At 36.1% G+C, this 24997-nt stretch overlaps 1 protein-coding gene across 1 annotated transcript in view; it reads left to right on the top strand.

Annotated features, from left to right (window-relative positions):
- LOC145686329 (thioredoxin-2-like) overlaps positions 1-24701 on the top strand; it is a gene marked incomplete in the record, with an annotated part of 476938 nt that extends 452237 nt beyond the window's left edge. The window contains 1 exon segment of the mRNA XM_081759540.1: positions 24474-24701. Within this exon segment, the coding sequence (XP_081615666.1) occupies positions 24474-24545 (72 nt within the window).
- Positions 24702-24997: the final 296 nt, after the last annotated feature.

The raw sequence follows: 24997 nt of genomic DNA, 5'->3' as shown, positions 1-24997 counted from the left end.
ATTTATGTAAAAATATGTACAGTAGACGGAAAATATGTAACAGACTTCAAAATGTGTAAAAATATGTAACGTGATTTTGGTTTATATGGCTCGTTACTTCGTAATTTGCGAACATTTCATATTTTCCCCAGCGTACATACAAAGGAAAAAATATGTAAAAACATAAAAATCCGGGCCTTACTAATGACTTACTTATGTTATTCAACTTTGTACCTAATTTTTAGTAAGTCTCTTCTTTGCTTTAGGTAAACTACTTTGAATAAATATTCATAATAATTGAAATTATGCATATTTGTAACTTAAATTTAACGTGGTGTTTTAGTGATTACACAAATTACAATTATGAGCATGCTTTATGGAAATGCTCTCACATAGGGTACCAGAGCACCTTTATACACTATGAAAAACTGATTTTTCAAGTTTTTGGTGAGAAAAATACTGTGAACTGAGAAACCATAACCTTTTCCATATTGTACAGGGATATTTTCCTGCGAATAGAAGTTTCTTGTGGAATGCGTTCAGAAATTAACACTTGCAAGAATACTCGCTTAGTACAAGTATATTTTAGGCACACACTAATTTCCCCCCACCTCGAACTGTTTCAATTTCCTTACTGGCAAACACTTTACCATTTTATATCGTAAAGATCAGATCCACCGTTATTGTATCAGAGTGGTGCTTGAGCGATTGACTAGAAATTCAAACTCCGATTAGTGACAATTTCACACTCTTGTTTTATTACAAGTGTAAACTCTTTAGTCAGTTCAGAAGAGGCCGTGGATCGTGTTCAGAGTTGATGACGATGGATTTTGGTGAGTCAGAGTAGGTCAAAGTGGATGAGAGTGGTTCATGGAGGGTCACCGTGGGTGGTGGGTCATGGTGGGTCACAGTGGGTCATAGTGGGTGGTGGGTCAGAGTGGGTCACCATGGGTGGTGGGTCATAGTGGGTCACAGTGGGTCATGGTGGGTGGTGGGTGGTTGGTCACGGTGAGTCGTGGGTCAGAGTGGGTCATGGTGGGTGGTGGGTCAGTGGGTCGTGGGTCACGGTGAGTGGTGGGTCAGTGGGTCGTGGGTCACGGTGAGTGGTGGGTCAGTGGGTCGTGGGTCAAGTTTTCATTGACCCACGCCAACTCTGATTCTTAGGCCCCCTGTTTCCATCTTTCTCTTACTCTTTATGGGCTCCCGGAGCCAGTGGGCCCTGCCGCACGGCAAAGTCTGCGGAGCCGTTAGTTACGCTTCTGGGCCTGCTCCATACATGACAAATTAATTAAAGGGACAATATTAACAAACCTCAAAGCCATACGAATAAATATTATTTCTGGACTCCCTAATAATAGACATATTTTTACTGAAATGATTCCACGACTCATTTTTGTTTTATTTACCTTTTGTGTGCTGTTTCGTTTATGTAATGTAGTGAACCTGTTTGATGCTTCATTTATAATTTCATGTTCGTATCGTATATGGAGTAAGAACATTTTGTCTTAAAATGGGCCCCCCCTCGAACGGCAGGGAGCTTCCCTGGAGGCAGTTGCCCCCCTGCCCCCAAAAGTTACGGCTCTGGTGCGGAGATGAGATCCAGCACACGCATAGACTGAATCGTATTGATTGCCAACTCGACTGAGCCAATGCCATCTCAATTCTCTTCCACATCACAAACCGTAACTTTGACCCAACTACTTCATAGCCCTGTATCTTTTCCACTTTGGCCCAAATATTATTTTTGATATTTATAAAGTTGGTCACTGCTTTCCTTCGATCTTTTAATGAGGACTCTTAGGTTTATTTCTATCAAAGAGATGCTATTCCTTCCGTCTCTTTCAACTGTGACGTCACTCAAAGAGTGTTAGGTATCCGTACAGTGGCTGTTAATAGTCTTGTGAAGAATTCTCTTCCATGTTAAAGACAGTTATTTTTATGTTTTAGATGAAATTATGCTTTTTTGTTTTTCAATGTAGGAAAGGTGCCGAATATCGGATACTGTTCGAAAAAAAAGGGATAAAAACTTTACTAATCGATATTTCATTGCTACAGCCTCTTCTGCTAAATGTTCTGTTATGTTTGTAGATTATAATTTGAAAGTTTCGAAGCAATAAGGAAATATTTAAAGAAAGATTCATGGGTACAGAAAGATTCATGGTAAGAAAGGAAATATTTAAAGAAAGGTACAAAGTGGCATTTTTCTGAGTTGGGAAAAATGTTGGCTAATATCGGGTAGTAAGGGGTCTTAATATTGGACGGAAATTAATTGAGAAGGATTTATGGAAAAACACAATTGAAGAAGATTGTGCATTATTTTGATTATATTACATGGTGTAAACATTATACACGTAAAGTTGCAAAATACGTAGATTTAACCAAACGTTGTTCTACAAAATAGACTATTTTCTAAATATGTACACATGTAGATTTATCTTAACTAAACATTGTTCTGTCAAACAAACAACTTTCTAAATATGCAGATTTTCTGGTACTTAAACATTGTTCAACAAAAGAAGCTACTTTCTAATAATGTAGATTTATTTGTAATTAAACATTGTTCGACTCATCTGTAGTAGGATCTACTAAGAAGTGAAATTACTAGCAAAAATCAAAAACAAATGATTTCCATATTTTGGGATCAGTGCCTGCACATAGTTCGTGTGCCAGGGACGGCGTTAAGGGTGGGCGGGGGTGGGCGACCCATCCGCCCACCCCAACAGAAGTAAAATAATGAAGGTGACATCCTGTACTTCAAAAGCAATAGGTATTACTTTCAATTGTAATGTAATAGGTTCTAGGACTCTGTTTAACTCTGCAATGAACAATCATTTTAAGACAGATATTGTAGTTATATAATGATGCCAAAAGTTGTGATTAATGAATTAAAGTTTAACACACACACACTCACAAAATCGTGCTATTGAAATCCTGTATTTGTATGTGCTGCGCTGGAAAAAAAGGCAGTGCTTTCTAAAAAAAAACGACTAAACAATGGACAGGACGGGATAGTATTGTTTTATTGTCTCATTTCAGAAAGAGAGGGAGGGGAGTAGTGCTTTGTGTCGGCGCGATTGCTTCTTAAAAAAGGGTTGCAACTTACAATTGTTTACAGCAATGTACCGCATGTCTTACCCGTGTGGCATGAAACAGATTTGTAAAAACCCTTATTATAGCATTGTTGAGTTGATCTCTGTTGCGTAAAAAAAAAAAAAAAAAAAACGATTTCTTCTTAGGCTGTCTTCCTCGTGTTCAAAGAAGAATGATTTTCAATCCGTTGATGTGAATGATAATCCTTCTTCTTCAATGAAGAAAAAGACAAAAAATACGAATGCATGTGACAACTAGTGCTGTCGAATTTTTGTGACATTTGCGGTTTTCGGTTTTTGACAAAACCGCTTTTCTGAAAACCAAAAACCGCAAACGCAGTTTCCAAAACCGAAACCGTAAAAGCGGTTTTCAAAACCGAAACCGCAAAAGCAGTTTTCAAAACCGGTTTTATGAAATTTTACTTTTTCGAAAACCGATTTCGACAGCACCAGTGACAAACAGGATTCGCAATTTGAAGTGTTCGATTTCGAAGAAGTGAAAATGGACTAGACGATGGAGAGAGCGAAGACGACAGCACTGCTTCTGAAGATACTACTAAGGGCTTGTCAGTGGAAACAGAAGGATCTTTCTGCAAAACCAAAAGCCCTAGTTGTATTAATCGTCAACGATTTAGCAGAATTTCCATCCGACGAACCCCACCAACTACATTTGCATCATTATCCCATAATAAAATACGGCAGGGACAATCGATCATTCAAAAGTGATTGGTATAAATTTCCGTGGATTGGGTACAGTGTACAGGAAAATGCAGCTTTTTGTTTTCCTTGTAGAATGTTTTCATTGCCGAACAAAAAGAAAGGGAAGAATGATATATTTACAGCAGTTGGTTACAAAAACTGGAAAAGAGCTATGTAGGGCTCTGTTTTTCGAAAGCACGAAAACAGTTATCATCACAAATCTCAGATTGCTTGGGCTTCGTTCAAACAAATGAAATCCAAAGGTAGAAATGTATATGTCGCCACATACGGTATATAAGTGAAGTGTATGACCGGCAAGTGAGGGAAAACCGTTAGTATATTGCGCGTCTTGCTGATTTATTACGCTACACCGCGGTGCAGGGAATTGCACAAAGGGGCAACAAAGAGGAGGAAAATAGTGAAAATAGGGGAAATTTCCTCGAACTGGTTTTGTTAGTTGCTAAAGGCCAATCTACACCATAAAAGATCTTGTACAAGATCTTGTAGCTGTCATAAAAAAATCTTGAAACCCAATCTTTCTATTTACTGTCTACACATATCAACTTCTTGAAAGCAAGAAAGACATTTCCACCCATGCAGCACTGCGCTCTAGTGGACAAATAGTGAACCTTCTCATTACAGGGTTCTGCCTGGATGACAAATGGGTTTACCTGAATCACCTGAATGAAGTCTATCTATATATTGTATTTTTCTTCACATTTATGTGGCTTTCAGATATTCACTATTTTTAATTAAGAGTTCAAATACAGAATTACACACCTCCAATTTAAAAAAATCCTTACATTTGACCTTTTTCTAAACAAAGAATCGCAAAATTTGAAATATTAAAGAAATTGGCCTTCATTCCCTCTTCAACATCGAAATTTTTGACAACGCTGCAGCATGTGTTCAGTTATTTATAACAAGGAGTTGATATGCCGAATTTCACGTCCCTTACTTAAGGGATTTCTAAAATACTCTCGGTAAAACATTTGAACACCCATTACCGCTTCCCCATTTGAGTTCGTATTTTAATTTAAAATCCTTTCTGATTCCTTGCTATCATATTAAAATGATTTTTCTTCCAAATATCACATTTTTTAGTATATTAGTATGGCCTGGGCCAGTGGTGTAACTACAATGGAGCGAGTGGAACAGTTGCTCCAGGGCGCACAGTAAAAGGGTGCATGTGCGAACGGACTTTATGCAAAGAACGTTTGAAATCATTTCAAAAGGTACACTATGACTATTAGCAATTAATTGGCAACAGCCGATACCGGAGGCGGATCCAGGAATTTTTGAGGAGGCGGGCAGATTTGAAAAATAAACTTGAAACATTTTTCGATATTTGGTTCGCTAACTAAAAGTGTGGACCGCAGTGCTTCATAATTCGTATTTATCTCCACCCTTCTAGAGGCGGCACTGAGGAGTGGCGAAGCACCCAGAATCTTCCTTTTGAAAGAAGTTTTATATATATTTTTTTCCTAAAGCCTTTAAACAAGCGCTCCGTTAGGGACTAATTTATATATTTTACTCCTCATGGAATATGGATTTCTCTCAGGATTAGAAACCTGCTTGTGTTTGATTATTTTTGAAAGTATATTTTAACATCAAAAGATGATATTATATTACGAACGCTTCTATTCTATCCATTAATTAAATCATATCTAAAAGTGAGACAAGTGTAATATCAGAGAAGGGGGATGGGATAACGAGTCAGTTGTTACGCCATGCCAGCTCTGTTGGCCCGTGTTTCACGATGCGAGCAGGTGTTTTTACGATTCATCTTACAAATATCTCCCAAACCGTTACTCCCTGTTAAAAATCTTAGTGAACCTTCTTTGTAGAAGTAGTCTTAGAAATAAAATGAAAAACGAACAAACAAGCCAGACTGTACGATAACGAGGATATGAGTGATACCGTAAACGCTTCCAGAGGGAGAAAGTCTCGATTTTTACAAATATCCCCTAACCAGTTACTTCCAGCTATAAATTGTACTGAATCGTATTTGTACTACGTAACCTTAGGGGGAAAAAAAGAGTGAACGCGCTAGGGTATATAGTAACGAAGATATGAGTGATGCCATAAACGCTTCACAGGGGGGTTTAGGGGAATAGCGGGATAAGCATCGGGGAGAATTTAGGAGAATTTTGAGAAATTATACCTTTACATGTGTGCTAACGATTGGTAGATAATTCATCTTGCTACAAATTTGTTCTGACATTTTCCCTTCATTGACCGGGCTAGTGGGCAATATATATATATATATATATATATATAACCGGGTCACGGATAATTCGCAACAGAAAATGAAAAGGGGTCAATTCCCACCAGGAAAGCAAAAGGAGATAGGTTATTCGTTAGCTTTCAATTCGGTTCCAATTAGCTTTTACTGTTTGCACTTGAAAGTAAAATACAAACCCATTAGAGGGGAATTTTAACTTGCTTTGAATATATAATGAAACTGACAATAGCATCTTTACCGGTGTCTGTACTGTCAGAATGGACGGACAGATTTGAGTTCAATATTCAGCAACTTAAAGCAGATATAGTTTTCGGCAAATTTCAGAAAACTACTCAAATCAATCCATCAATTCCAAAGTTACAAGCAAAATAAATTTTACAGAAGAGAAAGAAATTTTGTCGCTGATTGTACATTCGTCACTGGTTTGATTCGTCGTGTTGGAACAATTCTAGTTCATAACATGTAAATTTAAATATCTATTACATTCAGAGTATTTTCCCACATTTTCTGTACTTCAATTATAAATGGTGCCAAAATTTCCGTTTGCTTCGTTTCTTGGTGCCAAAATTACCGGTGCCAAAACTACCGTGTCAAAACTACTGGTGCCAAAATTTCCGCCTTTCGTTAATCAGTAGGTCCCGTCTCATATAGCCTCGCTGCTGAAAGGTACATTAAACTCAAAATCAACTCAACTCAATAATAATAACATAATCCAGAAATGCTTTAGGGGTGGCTGCAAATCGGATGATTAATATATATCCTTCATATACATAAAACAAAACCTAATAGACGACTAATTAGCTTCCATGGGCACGTTTTACGTTACAGAAAGATCAGTATTATAAACGTAATTTGGAAGATTGTATAAATATAAAGAAGCAGGCAACAATGTAATCCTGGTATCTTATGCGTTCATCACAGGGATGATAACGTATTGTAGTAATATACATAGAATATAGAAATAGTCTATAGTTGTTTTAAGACATTGGATAACTCCAGTATGTGACGTAAAATAAAGTGCATTTTCAGCGAAAAACAATTCCGCATTTTTCGCCTGTGATCAATACACCAAGATTTAAAAAAAAAAAAAAAAAAACTTGGACGAATATTATTTTTTTTCCCCTCTGTGAATTTACAAACCCGAAATTCGGAAACAGTGTGTCCCAAATCCTCCCGATACGTTTCAAAAGTGCAACTATTTAATTTCACCAGTGCAGTGATTAAATCTCCATGGATTGGAAATTAAGATGTGTTTTGTGCTCCTGAAATTGACCTAAATTGCGTAATATTTCTCAATTAGTATAGGGGACCAAGGAGTGGTCCAAGGACCTATTATATCAGAATAACTTATAATGAAAGATATTTCTCCCTATGGTTGGGGATGAGAAGTCGAACCTAGAAATTTAAATGGAATTAATGTTTATGTAATTGAAATAAAAATATGGACTGAAAGTTTATTTGATGTGCATCGAGTGATGTACCCTAGAACGAATATGACATGTCTTCGACGTGAATATATATATATATGTTTAGGTAGAGACCACGGAAAATAAAAAAAAAAAAATGGACACTTTGACTAGTGCAAGTGAGTCTCGCTAAATAAATTGATGTTAGTAATATGAGACAGGACTCAAAAGTTGAATAATTTGGCTTAAAAAGAACCAAAATTCATCGAAGATTTTCTCTAAAACATTTTTTTTAATTACACGTTGTAGAATGGTCAACGAAAGATTTTTTTTTATTATTTTTTCATTTATTTCACGAAAATTTAAGTATGTTGACATCCTATTGTCAATACTTGAAGTATCATTATGTTTTTTTTTATTCATTCTTCTTTTACTTTCAATGTATTTAAATTCGTTAATATCTATACATATAATGTAGTAATTCCATACTGTCGTATCTGTGACTATTGATGACAAACATTTTTTTTAACTTATGCAATTGTAACTTATCTGTATTCTGCTAAACTAATATTTTTTTTAATAGATGTAATAAACTGTTTTGTAAATTGTAGTTAGGTTAGTTTAATTTAAATATACAAATCCTATACGCTGTCCTGTATGAGTATGTGTGTGGCTGGACATTAGATTTAGTTTGAATTGAAATATTTGTGTTTACCTATATGTAGACTTGCTCATTAATGGTAATCAGTGGCTGCAGTTTACTACTAATAAATACTAATGAAAACCGCTGATTCTATCTGAAATGGCTCTATGAGAGGAGCGAAGAGAACAAAAGAAGCCGGAACTAACCATTGTTTATTAATATTTTGGAATATTGAATCTCCAGAGACCAATTAAATATTTTTTTTTTTTCCTGCGACCAGTTTAACAGTACAATCGATCTCAGAATTTAAACCTCAAGTGTTGAATTAACATCGAACAGTTTTGAAATGATAATATAAAATTTCTCATTTATTTTCGGCGCTAGCCTGGGGTCATCCCCAAAAATGTGGTCATCCTGGTGCTAGGTCCGGTGTGTGTGAGTCGACATGTGGCTATCTCGACCATCGAATACCAAATCATTACCGAATAATCATTGAAATCAATTTCAATTCGACAACTTTTCAACTCCTTTTACCATATCCCCTAAATTAACCAATAACAGATTTTCTCTTTCCTCCATCTTCTTACTCTCCCTCTTTTACCTTCTTCCATTTTCCTTTTCTTCTTCTTCTTCTTTTCCTTTCTCTCCTTCTTTCTCCTTTTAAAAATAAAAACTGAAAAAGGGGGTCGTGACTGGGAACTCAAGTTGAAATAAACACGGTCATACATTTATTACATTTTTATTTTCTCTTCGGAAGTCCGATAATAAGAATTCTTTTATTTTGATGAAATCTAGAATACTCTAAGTTAATAAGATAATGATATATCATCCCCACGAAGGATGAAAGGTTCCCACTCACGACTTGACTTGACTTGGGTTTACACTCTATTTCCAAATACACTATGCAGTACCAGTACCATACAAAGTTTTTTTTCTTTTTCAACCAAACTATAAAAAATCTCACTTTTATTCTGTGGGTTCGAGGAGCCTCCCTTGTTGGACTTACTTGAGACCAAAAAAAAAAAAAAAGCTTGGACTTCCAGGGTTAATCAAACTTGGAAAACAATTCAGTTGGTATTTGACTCTGGAAAATCGAAGTCCCGGATACTCGACGCAAGAACAAACAGCAATGAAAACCATAACGTCAGGTCAGGCCCGTAGCCAGGGAGGGGCTAGAGCGGGCAATGCCCGCTCTAAAATATTTTTTGCCCGCTCTAAAATATTTTTTTCGCTCTAAAAAGGACGTTGTTCAGAAGTTTCAAATTGTTTCAGCAAATCCCAAATAGGAAAATCTTGTGATTTTATTTATTAAATAAAATTGAACTTAGAAGGCATTTACTACTACTAACAAATGAAATTGAACGTGGCGTATATTTCTACGAAAAACAGCAGTTATTCTTATTGCTAGATATACTCAATAATCTCCCATATTACCTTTCCTCACTCCAAGAGTTTGAAAAATCACAACCACGACAAGCATTCAAGGCGTTGGACAAGATGCCCTTCCAAAGAATACCCATATGAAAATTGACCAGAAAACAGGGTATGTTACATGAATGTGAGTGCCTGGCTTGGGCATGTGTAACATCCTTCACGATGCAATGAAGGCATATGCCTTAAACACTTCGATTCAGCAACCACTGAAACGCAAAGCACACTCCCCAGTCGCTTAGCTGATTCGGTTGTTGATTTGGAAGGCATAAATTTGGAGAAGGGAAAGGAAGACGAGAAGGAGCTGAAAAGATTATTTAGCGAAGTTCTCGATATCTCCGTCGAAGAAATTCGGAGCAGATTCAGTGAGACAGGGACAGCTGTGATTGGTGCCATTCACCACTTACTGAGCGAGAAAAGAAGTGAAGAAAATTTGAAACCTCTGTGTGATGTTGTAAAGTACAAAGACCTGCATTGCAAAGTGCTTCAGAATTTGAAGCAGGAAATAGAGCTAGCAAATCGACTGATCAAAAAGACATCATCTCTGGAAGAGCTCACAAAACAAATTGGAAAATATGGCGAGGCTTTCCAGGGCCTAAAGATGCTTACAAAAGCTGCTCTAATTATTCCGTCTTCTACGTCCACGGTCGAAAACTGTTTCTCACATCTGACAGCACTCCTCCGACCGCAACGTCTGTCTATGTGATATGAAAGAAAATCGGACCTCGTTCTCCTGGGTTACAACAAATATAGGAAAGGGGGGCAAGAGTACGCAAATTTCAATTAAACTTATATATTTTGGTAAAAAATAGCTACATCGGAAAACTTTTACATTTAACACAAAACTTGAACTTTGCTTTAAGAAATGTGATCTCAACTTTTGTATACCTCTATGCTTGGAGGAACTAGAACTCTTAAAATGAAAGTATTCAAATTCGTACTCTTACCCCTGTATGTACGCACCCAAATGAGCATTAACAATTGTGCCCACTCCTTGAACATTAACAATTGAGCGCTTGTAGTGAGGATCCAGCGTTAGTAGCTGAAGGTTTTTCACAGATGAAGGTGCCCACTTCTGCATATAATGTGCATTGTTCATGCCACCATTCATTGCATATTGCTCACTGGATCCAATCTGCTGTTGGAGGATCGCTGTAGATGATATTGCATAATGGACACTCGTACACTAGTTTCTCATTGACCTGAGGAGTTGTTTTTGATTGTAGTTTTCTTTGGTGCAAGTTGACGTTTGCCTTGGTGTTTGGAGAGAGCCATCTCAGAAGTAAGTTCTGTTTGAAAGAAAAGGATGTCAGAATCTCAGATTAACCTCAAGAAGATATGGCTTGGTGGCAGACAGAGAAGGACTGACAACCACCAGAAGAGTGCATGATGTGACTCCTGTTTAATTCCAGTGAAGGACCAGATTTACTGGTTGAAGGTTTGGACACAGACGAACGACCAACCAGCAGATGTGTGTTTGAAGAAGAGAGTCTGCATGAGCTCTTGCTTGCTTCTAGTGAGGATCCATCATTACTGGTTGAAGATTTGGTAACAGATGAGAAAGAATGAGCAACCGGCAGAGGAATGTTTGAAATGGACAGTCCGCATGAACTCCTGCATGCTTGTAGTGAGGATCCAGCGTTAGTAGCTGAAGGTTTGGTAACAGATTGAGAACAAGCAACTGACAGAGGAGTGTTTGATGTGGAAGCACCGCACGGGTTCCAGTGTACTTCCAGTGAATCTTCCGATGAAAGATTTTGGACTCTATTCGGGTCTTCTGCTTGATTCGTTGCTTCAGGAATGCTTTCATCTTTAGAGCTGGCTTCTACATTTCGGTCTACGACATCAACAGTAGAAGGAAGAAAATCTTTAGTGAACACATCTGGGTTCAGTGGGACAATTCCACATTCTTGAAAGCCGGACACTGCATTACTAATGGTTGCAGCTTTGTAATAAGCCTCAGTGAACAAAATCGCAACTTGGAATTGTGTAATTAGGCGGAATGGATGTCACACACTGTTGAATACCAGGATTTCAGTGGCCAAAAAAGGAGCAATCTAACGGTTGCAACTTAGGCTGGTATGGAGTGGTAAACTTAACATCACAATCCCATTTTACCTGCAGAAATAAATCACCTCGATTGAAATGTGAGAGGACTAATTGTCAAGATGTAACAATACCTTTTTCATGACCGGATACGATTCGACATGTTGGTATAAATGATGCTGTCATTCTTCGAAAAGTTGTGAGTTGATGAAACCAGAATCAGATATTCTCACAGAACTCGGCGGCGCTCCATCGAGTAACTCCTTTTTCATTCGTTCTCTGGGAAATATCAACGCAGGTGGAATAAAGGAATCAGATGCACTCACGCAGCAAACAGTTGTGGTACTAACTCCATGATCACTACGTACAATTTTATTCACAACTGATTTTCTTTTAGTCAACAACACTTTTGGAACTTTATGAGGAATCGTATTTATGTAGATCCTCTATATTGTAGATCTCCTGTGGAGGGAAACCATTTTCTCTTACAAGATCTTGTAGACTATTAAAACAGCGTTCAATTTGTGGCTTGCTAAAACCACGAGCTCTTCCCAGACCAGCTTTGAAGGCTGGCGCAAAGCAATGGTTGTATTCTACGACGGAAAGACTCTGTTCAATCTTTTCCTGCCATTCGATTCTTTGGCTAAAGGGGTGGGATAACTGGTTACGTTCAGCAAAATCGTACACAATTCTTCTTACTGTTAGATCATTAAAGTTAATCAATAGAAGAGTTGCTCCAGTAATGTGATATGTTCCACTAATTCGTTCTCCATTTCTTTGTTAAATACTGACTTCATTGTGCCCAAAGACGCTGTAGGTTCTCCCTGAGAAAACAAAGGAAGGAAAAATCCTTAATTCTCCTCATATCAGTAATGAAAACGCATAGGATACAAAAAAATCAGATAATATTTAGATATATAACAAAAAGTATATTTTCTAACTTAGGCTTATTTCATCAGTTTCTTGTTCTAAAGAATGCTTGTCAACTACGAAGGTAACATAGAAGCGAAGCTCTTCTTGCTCTCGCCCACTCCTCTCTCTCTCTTTCTCTCGCTTCTGTAAACTCTTGTTCTGTAAGAAGCCGCCTATTTGTTTCCTTCTGATAATTGCGCACCATGATTTGAAATATATATATATAGTCTTATTTTACACCGTAAAAGACACCTTCTAAATGGACAAGTTTATAGGATCATCTGGTGAGCAATCGTAGGCCCCCTGTCGTATTCATAATGCACCTAAATGTATTAATTTTACACTATGTCGATGCATTACTGACGCGATCGGGGCGTTACGATTGCTCAGAAGATAGTCTTCCTGACTTGCTCAATATCTCTAATGGCAAGCGTTATGTATTCATTTTACTCACTTCAGGCTAAGTAAAATTAGATGAGTTTGCTTTAGATATTGTTGTGTAAGAAGTGGTATTAAGAATAACAATTTTTCCCTCGTACATAAGAAAGTATCAGGATTCTTCAGAATTCTTAACGTTATAGGCTACACATGGGAACCAGTATTCGTAACACTTGCTGTCACTGTCTATTACAACGGAATCTATATTCTTTTTTGATTGTTGGACGTAAATTAAATTGGATTTTTTCTTAAAAACGAAGGGGCAAGAGTACGCACGCGTATCCTTGCCCCGTCGGTATCTGCGTACCCTTACCCCCTAACTACACAATGGACTTTCCCCTGATGTTGCACAGCCAACTGTTGGAAGAAAGTCAATTTACTTCATCTTGTCAAACAATGGACATGTTAGAAACTAATGCTTTACAGTACTTTGAAATCGTTAAAAAATTGTGTAAGTTATTCCTTAAGTACTTATGTCCCAATATTATATCAAACTATTAGGAAAACATAAATACTTACCTAGATAGCTTGTAGTTTTCCGCAGCACACTCAAATTTGTTTAGGTACTAGACGCCATTAACATCAAACTCCACGTGACGCATTATTGCGATGCGCGAATATATTCCCTCGTTTTTAGGGAATCGTATTCTTACCCCCCGCGTACTCTTGCTCCCCTTTACTCTATATTCTCCGTGCACTAGATCTAGACCAGTTTGTAATTGAATTTGCGAAGTGCTCACGTAAGCTCCTTTTGTACATAAGGACTGTAAAAAATATTTATTTTACTTATGTCAGGGTTGTTTCTTAATTTTTATACATAAAAATATTCCATAATCTACTTGTAATAAAAGTATTGTAGTTCTAAAATACTATAATTTAGATAACAGTTAATAAATGTTCCTAAAATAAATTATTGTTTTTTACCTTTAGTACTACTTAGTGTATTAAAAATATATGTTGAATTATATACCATCATTTTAACAAAAAATGTTAACGATGATATTTGATAGTCGTGGATTCGTACTGTAATATTTATCAGCATAAAATGTTTCAACTTTCTTACAGATTCCATAAATAATAAATAAATATATAAATGAACATAGACATTGACAACTACAAGCGCCTCAGGGAACAAAAACTATATATATATTAGAGAGAGAAAGAGTTTATGTGTTCCTTGAGGTCCCTGCCATTGCCCCCTCACAAGTAAACCTTACGTTTGGGTGAATCGAGTTGCTGACTGAGACACATATGAGAAAGTAGTACTAATGTGGTCAGTATTTCAGTGAAGTTATAGGTGCGAAGCTCCAGGGGTTTAGGAGATACAGCTATCAGAACATCACATGGAAGTACAGAATAGTCTTCATACAGTTGGAGGTAAAAGCTCTGTAAGACCTCTTGTAACAACAAAAGGTGAATAACAAATATATGGGTACATATTAGGACTAGAGGGAAGTCATATAGTAAGGGTATACCTGACGGCGGCCATCTTGAAATCCGCCATTTTGAATTAAGGTTAAGTTTTTGAAATAGGAATAGGGTCATGTGATACATGATTTAAGACGCAAATTTAATCAGAAGAACAATGGTGACGTTAATTTTGATTTACGCGCAATTGGTAAAAAGTTACAGGGAAATTAAATATTGTTGCAGCATATGTATTAGTCCTATACCCCACCTTGTAAATTTTGTGTTAATGATAATAATTAAATAAAAAGCAGGTGGATAAATATTAGGTCTATGCTAAGAGTTGCCTTGATGGCGGCCATGTTCAAATCCGCCATTTTGAATCATACAAAAGTTTTAAACAAAACGCATAACAGTGACACCTTATTAATAGCAATTTTTACCATAATTCCAACGGTATAACCATTTTTGCTTTATCATTAACCAGCACAAAATTAAATGGATCGCTCCATACGACTACTGCTTTGACGGAAATGTTAACGACAAATGTGTGAAGCAGTGTTGCCAGATCAATCAGTTGGAAAAGCAGGAGATTCGAAGATAAAAAACAGGAGAAAGCAGTAGACACATATAGTGGTGGCGTTTGAATGTAAATCCGGGGGAGTGGGGGGGGGCAATAAAATTTGCCATTATTAAGGGAGCAGTAGACAAAACAAGCAGTACAGAATTCATTTCCGATTAACTACGTTGAGCAAATAAAAGGGAAATTCCCGATTTATATTAATATTATTTGATACACACGTTTGTGAAGTAAACGTAGTGAAAGAGCAAAGTGGAGTGGGAAAATGTCTTTTCATGCACGTAGCGATAACGTAGCTATATGGTCCAGTCACACGTGACCGTGGCGTAAGACGATTTCTTGCTGACGATCGTGGAGAAACGATCTAAGCCACTCTTCAAACCCAAGTCCTACTCTAAATCTTACAGAAAGTCATAAAAACGCTAACCATAATGCATATAGAAGATGACGTACAGTTGTATTCTTTGGATTCATATTGTATACAGTAAAGCTCTATAACTACATGCTCGACAGAGCTTTGTGTATTATAACAGAGAAATTTCATCTTTTTATGTGAGGAAACATTAAAAATTCAATATTAATAATCTTCAACTTCTCGAAGTAAGGAAAAAGCAGGAGATTGTTCACTTTTCGTTTTATTTCGCAGTAGATCAGTAGAACGTAGAAAAAGCAGGAGATCTCCTGCAAAATCAGTAGATCTGGCAACACTGGTGTGAAGTGTAACTCGATTGCCTTTGTCAGGAGCAGAGCATTTGTGCAAGTCATGCACTCTTTTCTGAACTTCATATTGATTGTACTAATTGAGCATTTTTCTGGAAGAAAGACCGAAGTTCAATTATGACTCAATTCCACTTTGGTCATTTTTCTTTAAATTAGCAACTTGTTTATGCGATAACAAATGCTGGTTAATGATAAAGCAACAATTGTTATACCGTTGGATTTATGGTAAAATTTGCTATTAATAAGGTGTCAATGTTGTGCGTTTTGTTTAAAACTTTTGTCTGATTCAAAATGGCGGATTTGAACATGGCCGCCATCAAGGCAACTCTTAGCATAGACCTAATATTTATCCACCTGCTTTTTATTTAATTATTATCATTAACACAAAATTTACAAGGTGGGGTATAGGACTAATACATATGCTGCAACAATATTTAATTTCCCTGTAACTTTTTACCAATTGCGCGTAAATCAAAATTAACGTCACCATTGTTCTTCTGATTAAATTTGCGCCTTAAATCATGTATCACATGACCCTATTCCTATTTCAAAAACTTAACCTTAATTCAAAATGGCGGATTTCAAGATGGCCGCCGTCAGGTATACCCTTACTATATGACTTCCCTCTAGTCCTAATATGTACCCATATATTTGTTATTCACCTTTTGTTGTTACAAGATGTCTTACAGAGCTTTTACCTCCAACTGTATGAAGACTATTCTGTACTTCCATGTGATGTTCTGATAGCTGTATCTCCTAAACCCCTGGAGCTTCGCACCTATAACTTCACTGAAATACTGACCACAATTAGTACTACTTTCTCATATGTGTCTCAGTCAGCAACTCGATTCACCCAAACGTAAGGTTTACTTGTCAGTATTCATCATTGCCCGCTCTAAGCAATCAGGCTGGCTACGGGCCTGCGTCAGGTTCAGCAAATGTTAAAAGCACAGGAAAAATGGGCCGCTAATGGATTTACATATCACTATTTACAAATAGTAGGTTTTGCCAATATCAAAAGTTCAGAACAGAAAATAGCAAACAAAATATAACTATTTATAATGCAATAGGTGTTTTACATGTCCACTTTCTATTATTCATATCATTATAAGAAACAACAAGCAAAAATTTTTCAAACATTTAGTTCCAGTGTTATACGTTATGCACAAAGACTGGAGTCGTTTCTGCAAAATCTGAAACACTCTTCCAATTTTCTCTTTTGGTGGTTGACCCACAGCATCTTGATGAAGCGCAGTTGAAACCGTTTCTTCAACTTGTTGAATTACATGAATAAACTTCCAAATAGTTGGGTGGGACATTCCTACCAAATGATGAAACTTCTAGTTCCACGATTTACAAATATTATTTGTCCTAGTTGCTGTTCAGGGTGGCTTGGTGAACATTCCAAGTGTCTGGGGAATATAGAAGGGGCACATTACGTAAGCGAATATTCCCAGACCAAGCTTTAACACGGCAATACGCGCCGGACACGTAGTACTATCAAAATAGTCCAGAAGTTCCAGCTCTTCCTCTGAATTCTCTTGTATTAATTGATGCACATCTGCTATGAGAAGAAATGCCAATCCATTCGTTTTCTCGCAAAATAGACGAATATTTTCATTGCTCTTGTACCGTTCTGTGAGTCCAAGCTCTTGGACCTTCCTTCATGTTGACTGAGTCAGATGAAAAACCCAACGGTGTATACGACTTGAATTTCCAAAAGTTGCTTTTACAGCCGCATTTCCTCTATCTTGAAATCCATAACCACAGTTATAGGGTCTGGATATTCACTAAATTCATTGCACTGATGCACCACCACACGAAACAGTTCTTCATATGAATTTTGTGTGTTGCAGTGCATTAAGGCGTAGGCCTACACCTATAATAGTAAAGGAAGTCTTACCTCAAATAACATATACGTGATTTTTTTTAAGGAACCATTGAAAAAATGCCGTCCACCATCCATGTTTCACTTCTCAATAGCTCCATAAGGCTATATTTAAAGACGCTTATGCTTTGCCTCTATTTAGTTCAACAAAGGTGAAAAATAACCGTGACAAAATTTCCTATATGATAATATTTCTGTGAAAGAATTACTGGAAATTTAATCTCTTGTCTCAAATACGATATCTAAAATAGGGCTATGTAACTCATTATTTAATAATAGAGGAAGCAATTACAGTTTTAGAGGAAGCAACTACAGTTGCCCTGTACAAAAGCTCCAATTTAAGCAATACTTTACATGCAGTAAGATAACTAGGTGGTTGCGTGTTAAAAGGACATTAGAAGAACTTAAAACACCAAAACGGCGTAATCGAATTTTCCGAAGAGATAAAATTAATTTCGATTATTTTTTCCAAACCAAACTTTGACTTTCCACTGAATAAAGTCGAAGTCACTACTCCAAAAATGAAATGAAATGAAATCTCTAAGTTTTACATCCCACGGTTATGCTGGCTACGCTAAAAGAGGCAGTGATGAAGAGAAATGAATGAAATGGTGAAATGAAGAAAGTGTGAGGAAACGAGAGAATCCCGAGAAAAAACATGCACACGATATTTGTCCTCCAGAAAGCTCACGTGGCGCGAGTTGGGATCGCACCAAGAACCCCATGCACCAGAGGTAAATGTTCTACCACTGAGCCATTGCTGCCTCTATTAATAAAATTGCAAACCTTTATTCATGTTATAAGTCTACAGTATATATATACATTGTATTATTTATACCTTTTATAAACTATGAGATGTAAATAATGCCACGGACCTTCTAACGTCGTAAATATATTTCACGTGAATTACTTTTCTATATTGAAAGTATTTATGGCCAAAACCTATCAACACGATATTTTCAGATTTTGAACATCCAAAACTGGAACGTTACGCGCTTAAAAGTAGGTCAGATAAGCTAGTGAATTTGCATGCATAGTAAAATTAAGTGAAGTTGACTGATAGTAACTCCCCCTCCATCACATTTGGTCCCTAAACTCTCTGTGCTATTCGCCTATCTTCACAAAATTGATTCCCTCCCTTCACAGTGTTTCACGAAAAGCACTTGGAGCCAATAGAGCGCTCAACTCTTATGCGTTTGGTCCATAGGTCAATTTCGGCCACTGACAAGTGAGCTTTTGGTGGACAAACACTGTGTGCTTGGGATTCTCCTGTTGCATCCAACTTTATTCAACCATTATCACCTATCTCATCATCAACCATAAGTCACGTTAACATGTTACTAATATATTAAACTTAAAGCGAGTTATACTAAAGTAATCGGTAATTAAAGGAATATTTAATTGATGTTATAATAACTGTTGTACTTACTCAGGCTTTTGTTTCCTTCCTTTGTTCTTTTTAGTTGTAAACAAACCTCGTTCAGTAAATGACTCATCATCATCATCTTATTATTATTATTATTATTATTATTATTATTATTATTATTATTATTATTATTATTATTATTATTATTATTATTATCATTATTCACCAATTTAATGCCCGAGGCTACAAATATCGTTCGGTAGTTAGTAAATATATGAAGTTTATAATAAACTAATAAGAGCGTGTTGCGTAGTAAAGTATTAACAGCACGAAGTAGAAGATATAGAATGAGGGGTGTTACGACCTCCCATGCCATGATACGATATGCATAAACCGACTCGCAAGAAAACGACAGTTGTTCTTTGTTCAATGACGTCAATCATGCTGAAAGAAACAACTGTCCATAGGCGGTCAGAATCTCACATACAGATGGATGTATGAAATATATAGCTGACGTATATAATATACGTATACAAGTGTAGTATACGGAAATTTGTTAGATGTCAGACACCCTGCAGCGACATGATATAATGTCTAAATGAGAAAAAGGCAGTAACTATGTAGTATATGGATAACGTATGCTCCGTACAGATTTCCGTACTAATCGTAAGGATTCCATATATTTGTACAACATACCGCTGTCCGAATAACGGATTTTTCTCAGTGTACACATAATTCTATACTATATGCAATAGTATCATATATACTTTGATTTTCATATTTATATTGTCAATGTAAATAGCAGCAATACAAAATATCAATATCAATATCAAAATACTTGTATGTTTTTTTGTAGTTTCAATCAAATCATAGGGTCAGATAATGGGGGATCAGGGCCGTCTTACGCATCCTTTTGTATTGTTTGCTTAATATATGGCCAAACATGTCTTGAGGCTGTGAACTGTGGAACCTTTTACGTACTGCGAGCAGTGGCGGTTTTAGCGGGTAGACACGGGGCTACCCAAAAATATATAAAACTGAAAATATATAAACACTAAAAGATATAATAAAAAGTAAATATATTTTCACTTTTTCTATTAATGGTAAATAATTATTTAATAAACAGCATCAACAACTACTGTACAGGTAATTTCCTATTGTCATTAATCAATCGAATGTGCATATGTATCCATACGCGAGGAGCGGACCTACCCAAAATTAAAATCCTAAAGCCGCCCCTGACTGCGAGCTTTAGCATGTTGGAGGTGAACTTCTGGAAAACAATACAATTGAAATGACGTGATACTAGACCGAAGTAAGTTTGTTTTATCTTTGTTTCAGCTATAATGTCAAACGGTTTATTTGCAACTGAGTCAGTCAATTTTCAATTTCTATGCAGTTAGCTTTCTTACTTTTTTTTTCTTTTTCTTTAATCACATTCATTTTTACTGATATAGATGTGAATAACGCTGCTAATAAGAGAATAGTATCTAGGTATTTTTCCAAGAAGAACAAGTAGAATAACATCTAAAATTTATGATAAAACTAAAAGAAAGAGTTATTCTTCTTACAGAATTATTGCGAAAAAATGAAATAAAATCTTTAAGTTTTACGTCCCACGGTTATGCCGATTAGGCTAAAGGAGACGGTGATGAGATATGAATGAAATGGTGGAATGAAAAAAGTGGGAGGAAACGGGAGAACCCCGAGAAAACCCAGGAGCATGGTGTTTGTCCACCACAAAGTCCACACGGCGCGAGCTGGGATCGAACCAGATACCCCAAGCAACGGAGGTGAACGCTCTACCACTGAGCCACCGCAGCTTCTATCTACAATCAAAATATAGGCATAATTAGAATAATTGCAAAACCTAAAGATTTCTGCTCAAGTACAACCCTGAAAACTATGTACATCGGTTCAAATTTCCATTTAATCCATCATATATATATATATATATATATATATATATATATATATATATATATATATATATATATATATATATATATATATATATATAATATTATTTGGTGACAATCAGTTTATCGGAAAGACATTATTATTATTATTATTATTATTATTATTATTATTATGAAAATTAGTAATTGTGAAAGATAATAACTTCGATTAAAGCTGCTATGATTACAGAATTTAGCTTGCAGTACCATCCTGAATTCAGTATGCTATTTTCATATCTGTGAGGAAGTTAAATTATTTCGATGCCTACATTCATGGAACCGAGCTGTTAACAAAAGAAGAGAGACTTGTTTTCCCTGGCAGTCGTAAAAATGTGTATTTTGGCTCTTCCCCCTCCAGCCCAAAAGAAACCGTTGTTTCGGAAGCGGCGCAACTGGATTTTCTTTTATGTCAGCGAGAGGGCGATAGCAGGTAGCAAGCAAGACGGCCCAAAAAGTTGGACACTGTTGAACTTCTTGCAAGATGGAAAAAATGTTTTATGACCCTATCAAGACTATGTGTACACGGGGAAATATGGTAGGGTTTCAAGATTTTTTTTTATGACAGCTACAAGATCTTGTACAAGAAATTGCTTAATGCTCTAAAAAAAAAAAAAAAAAAAAAAAAAAAAAAAAAAAAATTAGGGGTATAGATCAATCCAGGACGAATTGCTGGTGGCTTTTTGTAAGTTAGCTAAAGAAACAACTAAGGGTGAAGTTGAATAGGCAAAGTATTATCAAAGTATTATATCAAAGGACATAAGTAAAGTGGAACAGCTCTCGGTCGTTGTACGATATTACTTTGAAGGAATAGTGCATGAGAGATTCCTTGGTTTCCATTCTGGTGAAAATTTAGATTCCGAGTCACTGTATCGGTATATGAAAGAAACTCTGTGCAGTTGGGTATTTTTCTAGAAAACTGTGTTTGTCAAACATACGATGGAGCCAACGTTTTGAGTGGGCAATCTCGTGGAGTCCAAGCACTAATTAAGCAAGAAGTACCTCAAGCCATTTACGAGTATATCCATTGTATGAACCATAGATTAAACCTTGTTATTGTGGATGTCTATATCCAGAACACTCTCATTGCCCCATTTACGTTAGTATATTATGACTAAGCAAATATCGGTTGAGGAAGAAGATACCCAATCGCAAGAAGACTACAGACTAGGATATTTCTTCCTGTACTAGACAGAATACTTTCAGAAATGAATGGGCGTTTTACAGAAAATGCAGGTAGGCCCTATTCTACGTGGGATAAGCAGTCTTCAACCTAAAAGTGAACACTTCCTCTCATTTGAGAAAATTGAATCACTTGCGCGTCATTATGGATGTGATGTCGATAGTGTAGAGGTGGAACTGAAACTTCTCCCGAAAGTTTTGAAACGTTATGAGGAAGAAAAGCAATGCAAATTACCTCCGTTTCTCAGTTTACTGAAGTGATAAATCGTTTCAAAATTGCTTTTCATGAAATTCCCAAATTAGCCATAATTGTTGTCACCATTACCGTATCTAGTTCACCACGTAAGCGTTCTTTCTCGTGTCTTACACGGGTTAAAACACATCTAAGAAATAGATTGGTAAACGGTCGCGTAAGCGATCTTTGTTTCCTTTCGGTAGAAAGAAAACTTGAAATGAATATTGCTGTAGAGGATGTGGCAAACGCATTCCATGCTGGACATAAAAATATACGCATTGCACTTCATTAAAGTGCAGGTATAAGAGTTTATTGTAAGCTTGTTCATACCATGTGATCACCCATTCATAGTTTAAAATACGTTGTTGTTTCTGTGGATCATGATAAAGTTTTGTTAATTGCTATTTACTTCTTTATTTTTATTTATTTATTTATTTATTTTTATAACTTGCTTCAGTTTCAAAGATTTCTGTATAAAGTATAATCAAACAATCATGCTGTCCAATTTCTCAATTCTTTTAGTAACATAGGTCTTTGCTGTTGCATATAGAGATCACGTCAAAAAATCTAATGTGCACAAATTAAGAATATATTAGAGAAAACATAAATGATTTTTTTTGTCTCTTGCTTTCTTGTAATAAATCCTTCAAAGATAAAAATGTTTGCAGTACCCTATTTTATCATTGCTTTACTTTACCTACTTATTGTGTATTTTAAGTTATTAACGAAAGGTAGAGTATTATCTGTTAGTCTGAGTTGTTTGAACCTTCTTTTATTTCTATGCATTCTTGTGCATTCTTGAAGAGAAAGGAGGTAAAGCTATCTTGAACTTCATCGACTACACAGCACACACCGTTATTATTGTTTTTAAAAAATTGGAAGTAGAGGTAGTGTGTCTTCCACGCGAAATTCGATAGGTCGAGCATATAGCTACGAGCTCCCGCAGCCCATCCTAAGTCCTGCATTTCTTCAGTCCCACCAGGCGAATGCCGGAATTGGACATTCTACAAGACCAAGACAGCTTTTTCCACATCCTTGTTCCTCCCTATTTCGGTCAGAGCCTTAGCTAACTAAAGAGTATAAAAAATTGAAACTCAATTGTCAAAAAAAATCTACATTGCCCAGTTCTCATTTTCATTGTCCGCCCACCCAGCAACTAGGTCCGCCTCTTTCCGCCCACCCCGTTAAGTGTTTCTGGCGCCGTCCCTGTCGTATGCCCATTTAAGACATTAGATACATCGTATCCATCCTTTACCACCTTTGTAAAGTTTATACGGCTGTTAACAAAACATTGAAAATCTTGGATACCTTGAGAAACAACATGTTCTTTTCCTTGACGGCAGCAACAGCCTGGAGCATAGCCTCAGACCCTTCGAGTAATTTTTGTCATCTGTAATAATCGAAAAATGACATCAGCAATACCGTTCCCTAATATCTGATATTCGATATTCGGAACCTCTGTACTGTCCGATATTTGGCAACATAGGTTGTGTGGCAACTTTCAACTATATACATCAAATAAACAGAAACAAACTACCAAAATATTATATCATTTAAAACTACTCTTCTTAGACTATATTATAATTATGGTATGAATATGATTAGGTTATCTTTATGGATGACATAATGCAATCAACTGCAGTATTAGAAATATTTCACAAGGTCAAAATCACAAAACACTTCACCAGACAAACAAACATGTTGCGAGAGATATCGTCTTTCAGGCATCTAATAGTCCACCGATTGGTGGCAGTTACGATAACGGCTGCTACGCTGCAGCACCTTACACGGAATATTTCTCGGTATCCGATATCAGGAAACCATCCGATATTCGGCATCTTAAATCTAATGTTTTGGTCCTTTTTTTTTTTTTTTTTTTTTTGAAGTTTTTATTGAATAAAAGAGAAAATAATTTTTCTGGATATCGTCCTTTGCTCCACTAGAGCGTGGCAATATCTGTATCACTTGTCACAATTGGGGCTGTTCCAGAAACCCCATATTCATATTCGAAAAAAAGCTTCTAGATACGTCTTAACATTTTTCTCCCATACCTTCATACCATGACGAGAATAAGATTAACGAATACATGGATATAATTGTTTTATAAGATTTCCGATACTTAACATAGCGTAGTTTGGGAGTATAAAATTAGGGGCTTTTTAAGTAGTAATTAAACAGTAAAGAAAATAAAAGTTCGATATCTACATTTTGTGGCATCATATGATTTCATTCAATATTTTTCTACTTCGCAGGTGGGCCAATTTATCGGTTCAAACCTTGACACGATGCGAAAAATTTTCGAGGAATGCAAACAGAAGATGTAAAGTTATATAAGCCCATATTGTTAATTTTTCTTTTTTTTTATTACTATTATTCTATAGTTTCTGTTAGAATGAAATAAGATTTAGTAATAACCACATTTTTGTTGTAGTTATATTTGCAAGATAATAGACAGGCACAAATAAAAGAACTATCACGTAGTCCTCTAATCGTTTTATTTAAGTAGCTTCATATAAGTACTTTCATTAAAAACTTTTGAAGACCTACTTTAAATGTAAACAAGTATTTGGGCACTTAAGATTAGAAGTTTTCTCGCAAGTATAATTTATTAGAAAAAATATGCAGATCAATAATCATAAGACTCGTCAGCATAAAACTACTGCTATTCTATAACATATATTTGATAGGGTTTTCGTCAACTTAGAGAAATAGTTATTTCAACTGATTTGCATTACATTTAGAAGATGCATTTTATTTCAAAAATGATCTTATTATG

Source organism: Thermobia domestica, chromosome 5, assembly GCF_964235325.1.
Source record: "Thermobia domestica chromosome 5, izTheDome1.hap1.1, whole genome shotgun sequence".
In the NCBI taxonomy this organism is placed as follows: domain Eukaryota; kingdom Metazoa; phylum Arthropoda; class Insecta; order Zygentoma; family Lepismatidae; genus Thermobia; species Thermobia domestica.
Note: the sequence above shows the minus strand (reverse complement) of the source record. Positions and strands in the feature narration are given on the sequence as shown.